The sequence below is a fragment of the Chlorocebus sabaeus genome, chromosome 1 (genome assembly GCF_047675955.1).
Source record: "Chlorocebus sabaeus isolate Y175 chromosome 1, mChlSab1.0.hap1, whole genome shotgun sequence".
NCBI lineage: Eukaryota > Metazoa > Chordata > Mammalia > Primates > Cercopithecidae > Chlorocebus > Chlorocebus sabaeus.
In genome coordinates this window covers 124,697,690-124,708,536 of record NC_132904.1, presented here as the reverse complement: position 1 = coordinate 124,708,536, position 10,847 = coordinate 124,697,690, and the positions used below count along the sequence as shown (strand labels likewise).

The following is a 10,847-nucleotide window of genomic DNA, read 5'->3' as shown; positions in this document are numbered from 1 at the left end:
GCCAGACAGAGCTGTTTAGACTGTGCCCCAATGTGGCTGATGACCTGTGACCTCCAGGACAAAGGAAGGGTCACACCATCTCAGGGTGGACTCATAGCAAGTCACCCCAGATAAGCCTCTTGGTGCGCTTTCCCCTGAACTTGGCATGAGATCTGAACTTAGCCCTAGCTCCCAGCCAGGTGTGCGCTGATTCCCCACTCCCCTTTCCCAAGGCTGCTGCTTCCCTGGGCTCTTTTCAGTTCTTTGGATACAGCTGCCCCTTCCACCCCAGGACCTTTACACACAGCTGATCCCCCAGAGCCCTTGCGAGAGGGGCTCATTCTTGCTCCTGTTTCAAGGCTCAGCTTCCGGGCCCCCCTCACAGCCTCAGTCCCTGTGGCCTCCCCAGGGGCAGCCCTGCTGTTCCTGACCTCAGCCCCCTGTTAGTTTCCCTCATAGCCCTTATTGCGAACTGGAATTCTTTGATTTGTGTATATTTTCTGTCTCTGTCTCTCCCCCTCCCCACCAGACAGAAAATTTCATGAGGGCAAAAAATCATATTGTCTCTGTTCTGGTCTAAATATTTATCTCCCCTTAAAATTCCTTTGTTGAAACCTAACCCCTTAGGTAATGACATTAGAGGCGGGGCCTTTGGGCAGTGATGAGGTCATGGGAGAGGATCCTCGTGATGGATGAGTGCCCTTATGAAAGCGGTTTCAAGGAGCCTGTTGGCCCCTTCCACCAAGTGAGGACACATGTAAGGCACCGTCTGTGAGGAACAAGCCCTCACCAGACACCTGATCTGCTGCCGGACTGATCTTGATCTTGGACTTCGCAGCCTTCAGAACTGTGAGCAGGAAGTCTCTGTTCTTTCACTCTAAGGTATTTCTGTAATGCAGCCCCAGTGGACTAAGACAGTCTTATCACCACTGAGTGTGCGGTGCCTGTTCCTGCTCTGGGCACATAGTAGGTGCTCACTAAATATATGCTGAATAATAGATGTGTGGGAGAATTGAAGTAATGAAAAGTCAGAGATGCTTCAGACGTTGTGTGGAGTTGGCTCTGTGCTTTCTGAGATGTCATTTTAATCCTTTGTCACAATGAGATGGTTGTTGGAAAGCCCTGCAAAGCTTCACCGATGCCAAAGGGAATGGTCAGGATGGTCAGCTCCTGGACTAATGCCCAGGTACTGCTGCTGCTGTGGGGTTCTGGGAGACCTAAACAGGAGCAGCTTCCCTGCAGGATTTTATCTTATATTCAAAGACAGGGTGTGTCCATGGGGTACTTCATCTGAAGAGGAGGAGAGTGAAGCCTCTCCCAGTGCATTTATTGAATGGGAAAGACACCAGGAGATTAAACAGTCACACTCTCATCCATCAGGGCACAGTCTGGGTTCAGCAAATGCTCTTCCCCCTTTCTTATCTGTTTCCATGAGCCAGAGCAAGCGGGCTCTGTAGGGAGAGAGAAGGTGGGTGCATTCCTGAGTGATCATGCCTTCCCACTTCCCCAGGTAACTACATGGTAAGGCGAGGAAATGGTTATTGCCTCGAAGCTTCAGATCACACAGAGCTGGCTGCAGTCTCTTTCATGAGCATGTTTATTTAAGAGGGGACTTGGGGACTGGGCGTAGTGGCTCACCCCTGTAAGCCTAGCACTTTGGGAGGCCAAGGCGGGTGGATCACCTGAGGTCAGGAGCTCAAGACCAGCCTGGCCGACACGGGGAAACCCCATCTCTACTAAAAATACAAAAAATTGGCTGGGCGTGGTGGTGGGCGCCTGTAATCCCAGCTACTCGGGAGGCTGAGGCAAGAGAATTGCTTGAACCCAGCAGGCAGGGGTTGCAGTGAGCCGAGATTGTGCCATTGCACTCCAGCCTGGGCAACAGAGCGAGATTCTGTCTCAAAATAAATAAATAAATAAAAATAGAGGTGATTTGGAATGTGGCATCCAGTGGACACATACACAGGAGTTCTCAGTGAAGCTACACGTCATCTCCTCTTCCTCACTCCCTGCTGCAGCCTCACCCAGCGCAGCCGAGGATCGCTCCACTTACACTTTTGCTTACTTGGTAGAAAAATGAAGCTCTAAGTATATGTTAATCTGCCCAAATTCTCAGTAATTTCTCCTCTGGGATTTAGGATTTTTGCCTCCACCAAGTGAGCCAAGGTTATTTGAATAGCAGCTTCTGAATCGACGTAAATACTCAGAGAAAAAGTCAGCAATGTTTCTGTTTGCAAAACTCCTTCCTAGACATTTATTTACCATAAGAAAGTCAGCACGCTTTATCACTGGGATCTAACAAGGCCTAAGGAGACATCTGCTATGTATGCGTTGGTGTTGGTCTTCTTCTGACTGGAACCAGCAGAGCGCATCTTCTGGGCCCTGGTGAGTTTTCTTTTTTCTTTTTTTTTTTTGAGACGGAGTCTCGCTCTGTCACCCAGGCTGGAGTGCAGTGGCGCGATCTCAGCTCACTGCAAGCTTCGCCTCTCAGGTTCACGCCATTCTCCTGCCTCAGCCTCCGAATAGCTGGGACTACAGGCACCCGCCACCACGCCCGGCTAATTTTTTTTTGTATTTTTAGTAGAGATGGGGTTTCACCGTGTTAGCTAGGATGGTCTCGATCTGACCTTGTGATCGCCTGCCTCGGCCTCCCAGAGTGCTGGGATTACAGGCATGAGTCACCATGTCCGGCCGGGCCCGGGTGGGTTTTCTAAGGGTTACTTTCAGATAGTTGCTTTTATTAGATTATGGGTCTAGTTCTCCTTCCTCAAATTGCAATCTGAGCTTGACTGACAAATGTGCAAATTCACAGATTCATCATTTCCCCTGAACTCATGTCTCCATTCTGACACTGAACAGTAACTGTAGTGCAATCCCCAGGCAAGGGCCATTCCCAGAGCTCCTGGCCTTTGCATGGGTCTTACCAACGTGAAGGCAATTCACCCTCAGAGTCACCAGGTACTTTTGTTCATGGCTGATTTTGAGGCTCAGCACGTGCTTTTGGCCCGAGCCCCATACACAGATTTGCTGATGCCCGGTTACCGTGGGGGGCCATGGGGCCAGATGTGGGAAGCACTCCCACGCACATCAGAGCTGTGCCGCCTTTCTCCTCTGAAAATACTGCTTCTCATTTTGAATCAGAGCCCTGGTGAGCATTGGTGTTGGCGTACGAGAGGGATTTTCTGTAAATCTCGGCTCTTCAATATTGCCACTGGGTGACCAGAGCAGAAGAGAAGCGAATCTTACATCCTCTTCTGCTAATGACATTTTCAACAGAAGCTTTGGGACTTCTCTTGAAAGATCCTGAGACCTTTTGCCAACATTAGATATCACAGCCTCCTCTGCCCCTTTCCCACTGTTCAGCGAGAATGATCCTTTTGTAGATGTATGCCCTGACAGCGGAATGCTAGTCCAAGGGCCCCCTAAAGTAGGTATTTTTAGAATTACTCATTACACAGGTAATGTGGGTTCTGAATATTTGACATTAAAGAATGTACAGAAGTTATCTGGGGGTGGCATGAATGACTTAGTGTGAGAACCCTTGCTGCCCACACCCTCCGCATCTGCCGCCAGCTCTGCCTCCAGACACCTGGTGCAGCTGCCCCTATCCGGCCGTCTCCTCCCCACCTTTGCCCATTCTCCCACCTCAAAACCAGTGGTCTAGATGTTGATACTACATTTTTAGGCTAACAAAACCAAGAAGGACAAGGTTTCTACAACTGGCAATGAGTTTACATGGGCAACTAGTGGCCATCTGTTTAAAATGAGAAAGAGTTCTGCAAGGTCAAGTCCATTTTATTGTGTGAATTTTTAGCAGTGCAGTGGTGTTCTTTTTCATATGAAGATTGATGAATCCTACACAGAGAGAAAAAGATTTGACAGCAGTTTAAGGAGACGTTGTTAGCAAAAACCAAGGCGAGCCGAGTAAGTGGCTTCTCCCCGAAAGCAATTCTTCCCTGTCTAATCTCTTTTTGCAGCTCATTAGTTCTCTGGGAATCAGAAAAAGGTTGTTTCTCAATTATCCTGCCACAGGGGCACATCCTGGTGAAAGCCAGGGCTCTGCAGCACAGCAGGTGAATCGGCACGATGCCATCCCAAGAGCCAGGGCTCTCCTTATCTCTGTTGCCTGGGTCCAGAGAGGTGCCGTGGACGCGAGAGTTTAGGCAGGATCACGGCCCCTGCTGTTTGTTTGGGAGGCGCTTGGCACCAAGGCCATGCCTCTTATTACTACCCGTAGCCTTAAGCAAGCTCATGAACCTCTCTGAGCCTCAACTGTCACGTTGGTAAGAGCTTCTCGGCAGTGTTTTGAGAATCAAGTGCCTGGCCCACGGCGGGCACCTAACACGTGCTCCATGATGCATGGGCAGAGGTGTTTTCAGGGCAGTCTTAAAAGACAGTGGGCAACTTTGGTTTTTGGCAACTTCGGTACAAGCAATTTAAGTTTCTCTGGGGCTCACGTCACATGAGGCATAGGATCGATGGGGGCTGGAAGGCAAGCCATGAGATAAGGGGTGTGAAAAAGACGCCCCACTGTTATAGATCACGAGCAGGGACAGTGCTCCCCAGACGGCAGGGGCTCTTCTCCTCCAGCAAGGTAACTGCTCAGGCCAGGACCTCAACCTCAAAGCAGAAGCAGGAGGCGATGGGCAGTGGGCTCTCTGACTACACAGGAGGCCGGTGGGCGGGAAGTCTGAAGGGGAGAGTCACGGGCAATGCTCATTCTGCCCTGGCCTGGGGACAGGATTCTTTAGGCAGTGGTGACATCTGTCAGGCATCAGATTGGTGGAGCAAGGTAAACAAGTGGGAACGGTTCTCTTCTGAGTTCCTGGAGGCTTCTCCCTACAGGAGACATTCTCAGAGAGCTTCAATTAAGGCAAGAAACCAGCTCTCCAAACTTTCAGCATCCGAAAGTGAAATATCACTTTGGGATTTTGGAGATACTCAAGACTGTGGCAATGACCAGTGCACGACCCCATCTTAAAGCGGGGTCAGCCCTCTGGGGTCCATCAGATGTGATGGCGTGGGCTCAGAGCCTTCACAGAACCAAGGGCTGTGGGCTCTGAGTGGTTCGTATGAGGAAGCAATGTTTTGAAAATGGCCGGGTGCGGTGGCTCATGCCTGAATCCCACCTACTCGGGAGGTTGAAGCATGAGAATGGCTTGATCCGGGGAGGTGGCAGAATTTGCAGTGAGCTGAGGTTGTACCACTGCACTCCAGCCTCGGCAACAGAGCAAGACCCTATCTCTACATAAATAAATTAATTAAATATTTTGAAAGTGACCCCTTGAAACTCTGCCCATCATCAGACTCTGCATTTAGTAAGTCCATGTTTATTCAAGAACTTCTAGAAAATGAAGAACTTTTCAAACTTTCATTGCTTTGACTGGTCACCAGGAAAGAGATTTCCTCGGGATGTGAAGGGGGTCTTCTTGCTTTTAAACTGGCATGGTAGAAGGCAGAGGAGGCATACTGGGGCAGTGCTGCACTAATCCCACTATGCCCAGACTCGGGCCAGGCGGGGAGTTTTGGCTGAGGACCCTCTGCACACTTCCTCTCCTCTACCCAGAGCTTCTAGACTTGGCTGAGAGATGTGACCTGGTCCTGGCTCACGGAGGGCCCTGGTGGAATGAGAGAACTGGAGAGTGGCTCCCTTGGTCAGTTGGGTGATGTTTCAGTCATAAATGAAGGCAGGTGTGGGGAGGAGCCAGGCCGCTGTCTGGGTGCAAGGCCGGCTTCGCCTTCACCTCCCCTCCCTTGCTTAGTTGACCCCCATGGGCTCTAACCTGGGGGCACTGACTGGTCCTAAGACAGGCTTAGATCCGGCAAGGGGGTGTGGAATGGTTTTGCTGTTAGTAACCCTGGGGTCCAGGGAGCCCTGGGGGAGTGCTGGCCTCAGCCAGAGGGTTCCAGCTGTGGCTCCGCCAAAAGGCACCCAGCCTTGGTGATGAGCTGCCTGTCTGAGACTCCTGGGGGCATGCAGCTCCCCTGCTGGGGCACCGTCTGCTTCCCCTAAGTGGGGTGCCAGCCCATTCCCCATTCCCTCCACGGCCTGCTTCCCCAAGACGGATGCCTGGGACCACAACTCCACGCCCTGCCACTGGTGGGAAGACCTCATTTGGCCATGGCACCCTGCCCACCTCTCAAGATCCAGCCCAGGAGCAAAGCTTTCAGAGCCCCTTGCTGGGAGTGGGCAGTTTCTGTCCCAGGCTGGCCCACTCCCTTCCAGCCCCAGGCCTAGAAAACGCATCTGAGATGAAGCGGGCCTGAGCTCTGAAGTTTTCCCTTTGCTCTGCCTCAACTTCCTACCTCTCCGTGGCTCTGCTCCTCTCCCAGGAAGAAGTGCCATAACCAGGGCAGGAAGAGGCTTCCATTCTCAAAGGCCAGTTGAGAGCTGTGAAAACTGTGGGTGAGGCCTCCATAATTCTGTGGCCTGGGAACACTGGCACTCTCTCCCCACGTCAGGCCAGCTAACCTGAAGCCTGTGTGTGTCAACACGCATTCTGGGACCTGACAATCTGCCCTCCTCCACCGTTGCTCTTACTGGGCCTCCAGAGCAGAAACCCCTGGAGGTTGGTGATTTTCAGGCTCTTCTCTACTCTTTTTCTCTTAACACTCACCCTGTCCCTGAATTCTCCTGCTAACCCCCTTGCCCTGTTGTTTCCAGCCTGGGAGGGGCAGCCACTCCCTTCGCCTTCCCAGGGCATCCTCCCTGCCCTCCCTGCCCAGCCCTCCTGGTTGTAGCTCTGCCTGCAGAGGGAGGCCCAGGGGCTTTGCAGCACCGGGTTGGGAGCTTGGTCCAGGCTGAGCTTGATGGTGAAGCTGCCACTGCAGTCACCTCTCACTTTTGATTCACGTCCCATCATCTGCCTTGATAGCAAAGGTGCTGAGCCCTGTGGCAGAGTGTCTCAGCCACAATCAGGGCAGATGCTGATTTTTTTTTTTTGATTTTTTTTTTGTTTATGTTTTTTGATGGAGTCTGTCGCCCAGGCTAGCGTGCAGTGGCACAATCTCGGCTCACTGCAAGCTCCACCTCCCAGGTTCACACCATTCTCCTGCCTCAGCCTCCTGAGTAGCTGTGACTACAGGCACCTGCCACCACGCCCGGCTAATTTTTTGTAATTTTTTTTAGTAGAGATGGGGTTTCACTGTGTTAGCTGGGATGGTCTCGATCTCCTGACCTCATGATCTGCCTGACTTGCCCTCCCAAAGTGCTGGGATTGCAGGTGTGAGCCACCGCGCCCGGCCCAGATGCTGATTTTTAAATGCTCCTGGCTCTCCTTTCTCTTTGCCCCATTCCTGTTTCAGGGCCAACTGGCTCATCGTGCCCCTGACACTCAGCTTTCTCCCCAGGTCACACCACAGGCTCGCCAAGATTGTGAAAAAAACAAAACAAAACAAAAAACTACTGTGATGATTAGAAGCACTCTGAGAGTCTTGGGCCAAAAAGCACTAGAAAAGCCCCAGCTGCTGGGGTTCCCCTTGGTGGGAGGTGCAGGGCACGGTGTGATTGGGAGTAGGCCAGGAAGCTGCTGATGCCACTATGCTTGTGCTCAGAGGGGCTGTCTAGTCCCAGGCCACCTTCTAAGAGTCACTCTAATGAGATCGATTCTCCAGTAGGTTACATTGGACACACAGAACACAGCAGAGGAAAAGCACACACTTGGCAGATAACAGCAGAGAACACCAAGGGCTGTATGCTCTGTAGCTCTCAGTAATGGGTCATCAGTATCTGATTTAAAAGGAATTGCCTATGTGACATGGATGGACCTTAACCCGTGAGGGCTCTGTGAGCTCATGCTAGACTAGAGGTTTGAGCTCCCATCAGGTAAGGCTCCTCTCTGAATCCACGGCAAGCCTCAGGGTGGAAGGAATGAGGGGACAAGGTGATGGCTCTCTCTAGATGTCAGTCCCTGGAGGGTCCGTGAGACCCAAAAAAGGAAGTGACCCAGAGCAGGGAGAGAACAGATACCACCTTGTAACATTCACCATGGGGAAACTCATCCTGGCCTGGCCCTTAGCCAGCACCCACAAGAGGCAGCACTGCCATGGGAGGCCCAGGAAGGATGCCACTGGCTCAGGGAGGCCCTGTGCTGGGAGCTGTGGGGGCTGGGTATATGGTTCCTCCCCACAGCCTTGATGGCTTCTGAGCCCCCAAACAGCACACTCAACTATTCCCCTCCCCTGGTCCCAGGCTCTGCAGTGCCTGTGCTCACTGAAGCCAGTGACAGGAGGTCTTAGGGAGGCTGCAGCCCTCACACGGAGCCCCTGGCCTCCCTGGACCCACCTAGCCTCTTGGGCTCATCGTCTTCATTCTGCTCAGCCTCTGCATCCAGCCCTGCCTCAGCACAGCCCCCTAGCAGCGGGGGGCTGGGGAGGTACTGGAAGAGCCGGCCTTCCCGCTTCATTTCTGCCAGCTCCTTGGCACAGCAGCTGGGAGTGTTGGTCTCATAGGTGTCGTGGAAGGTGTTGTAGTCCACCTCATAAAAGCCCTTTTCCAAAGTGAGGACTGGTGTGAATCGGTGGCCCCAGAGCACCTCTGTATCCATGTAAGAGCTCCGGGCTTGGCAGGTCATGCCTGGGAAAACAGAAGTTACATGCATTATGATGCAATCATCCACCCGTCCATTCATCCATCATCCATCCATCCATCCATCCATCCATCCATCCATCCATCCAATCATCTATCTATCCATCCATCCATCCATCCATCCAGATATGGAAAAAAAGGCAGGAAAGGGCAAAGATATAGCCATCCATCCATCCATCCATCCAATCATCTATCCATCCATCCATCCATCCATCCATCCATCCATCCATCCATCCAATCATCCATCCGTCCATCCACCCAATCATCCATCCATCCATCCAATAATTCATCATCCATCTATCCACCCAATTATTTATTCATCTATCCTTCCAATTATCTATCCATCTATCCTATCACCCATCCATCCATCCATCCACTCATCTACCCAATCACCCATCCATCCAATCATCCATCCATCTAGTCATCCATACATTCATGCATTCCTTCATCCATTCAATCATTCATCAACCATTTCATGAACATCTGCTTTGTGCTAAGCACAGTGGAGATGTAAAGCTGAATATGACACGTCCTTGCCCTGGAGGAGTTCAAGGCATGGTGGTGGCAGAAAATTAGAAACCAACATGCAAGATTCTGAAAGTCATTTCCTAGAGATTGGAGTGAATAGATGTTGGAACAGTTGAAGGCAGGGACTTGGTTCCTGAAAACAGCATTCAGGTCTAGAAGATTGAGATGGGAAAAAGGCAGGAGAGAGCAAAAATAAATTCAGCGTGAATGAACACGGAGAAGCTGACAGGCATTTGGAACATATGGGGATTGTTTTGGGTAGACACATATGGAGAGAGGGCTCCACACTCACATACACACAGGAAGAGGAGCAGACGCACACACGGAGCTTGACTTCTTGATTTGAGGCTGCTCCAATGCCTCGCTTCCCTGGCTACTCAGCCCGTGCCATGCCTGTGCTATTTTTAGGTGTTGCTTTCTCTCCAGAGAGGAGAGCAGCTTTGTTTATGAATGAGGAGGCCTCTGTGCTTAGGGTCACAGGAAAGCAACTTTCTGATATTTAATCTTCTGGCCAAGGAAGGCATTAACTGTGCTGGTTGGGTGCTGAAGGCAACCACCTCCGGCTCCCACTTTGAGTTTTCTCTGGGAGGGGCTCATACAAACCAGACCGAGGTCCCAGGCTGCTTCTCAGCCCCAGCGCACCCACACAGGTGGGCCCACAGCCTGCCCTCTGCTCTCAGGGATGCCTGCCTGGGCCGGGCCTCTCCCTTCAGTCCTCACCCTTGTTGTCCCCACAGCCTTGGCAGAGAGGCCCGAACTGGGCCCTGAGCAGCCTAGACTATGCCAGATATCTGCAGGCTCCCAGGGCCTTGGGAAAGGTGTGGGCAGGACCTTTCCCCTTTGGGCGCCTCCTGCTGCTCATGGCGTGTGGTAGCAGCTGCCCTGTAGCTAGAGATCCTGCTGTGTCCCTGTCACTGCTCGATGCCTTTGGAAAGGATTCTCCAGGTGTCAGGTGTAGTGCTCAGCACAGGGTGCTCCTTTTCATCTTGAATCCTCCCAACAGCCCTAGGAGATGGATTTTCCTCGCTCTCCTGACAGAGTAAGCAGTTGGCTCAGACCCGCTCAGGCAGGATACAGCACAGTTGTGCTACTCAGGCCGAGGCGTGGATTCCCAGCCCACACCTGGCTGCATGTGCCTGACAACCCAGCCACCCACATCCAGGACAGATGTGGGCCGGGGTCTCCTGCCCTATCTCCCTGGATCTCCCCTACAGTTTCTGGGACAGAGCAAGCATAGCCCAGGTTGTAGGAGGGGAAGGAGGACAAACCGTGAGGACAAGTGAACGGTGGGCCCCTGACTTCGAGGGAGGCATGGCTGGGGGTGTAGCAGGGCGGATAGCACTGGTTCCCTCCACTATGTGGGCGCTCTCCCCGCTGTGTGGCTGGGGAGTGAGGGCGGCCTTGGGGAGCGGTCAGGCATGCTATGATTTGTCCCCATGTCTCTCACCCAATCCCTTTTTTGTGACTCCAGAGTGGAGCTCTTCCCCTGAAATGCAGCCTGGGTCCTGATTCTGACCCTAGAGCCAAGAACAGGGTGACCTGCAAGCCCCTAGCTCTGCAGGGGAAAGCTTCCTGCGTCCTGACTGTCCTTGGCCCCGGGGGCTGTCCACCTGCTACCGTATGCTGCCTGCCAGGCTCCAGCCCCCAGCAGATGGCCGAGCAGCCCTCTGTGGCACCAGTCCCTGGAGCCTGTCATTGCCCTCTCCTGGTTCCACCGACTTCAAAATGGGAAGGCTTGTGGAGTCTGGGTCTG

The 10,847-nt window shown here is 52.5% G+C and overlaps 1 protein-coding gene across 1 annotated transcript in view; it reads right to left on the bottom strand.

Moving 5' to 3' along the window:
- Positions 1-3,753: 3,753 nt before the first annotated feature.
- The window catches only part of KCNJ5 (potassium inwardly rectifying channel subfamily J member 5), a 30,208-nt gene continuing 23,114 nt past the window's right edge, over positions 3,754-10,847 (bottom strand). Inside the window, exons 3-4 of the mRNA XM_038005000.2 lie at positions 8,264-8,554; positions 3,754-3,834 (exon numbers count right to left, since the gene is read on the bottom strand). Of these exons, the coding sequence (XP_037860928.1) occupies positions 3,764-3,834; positions 8,264-8,554 (362 nt within the window). The 3' untranslated portion in view covers positions 3,754-3,763. The remainder of the gene's footprint in view (positions 3,835-8,263; positions 8,555-10,847) is intronic.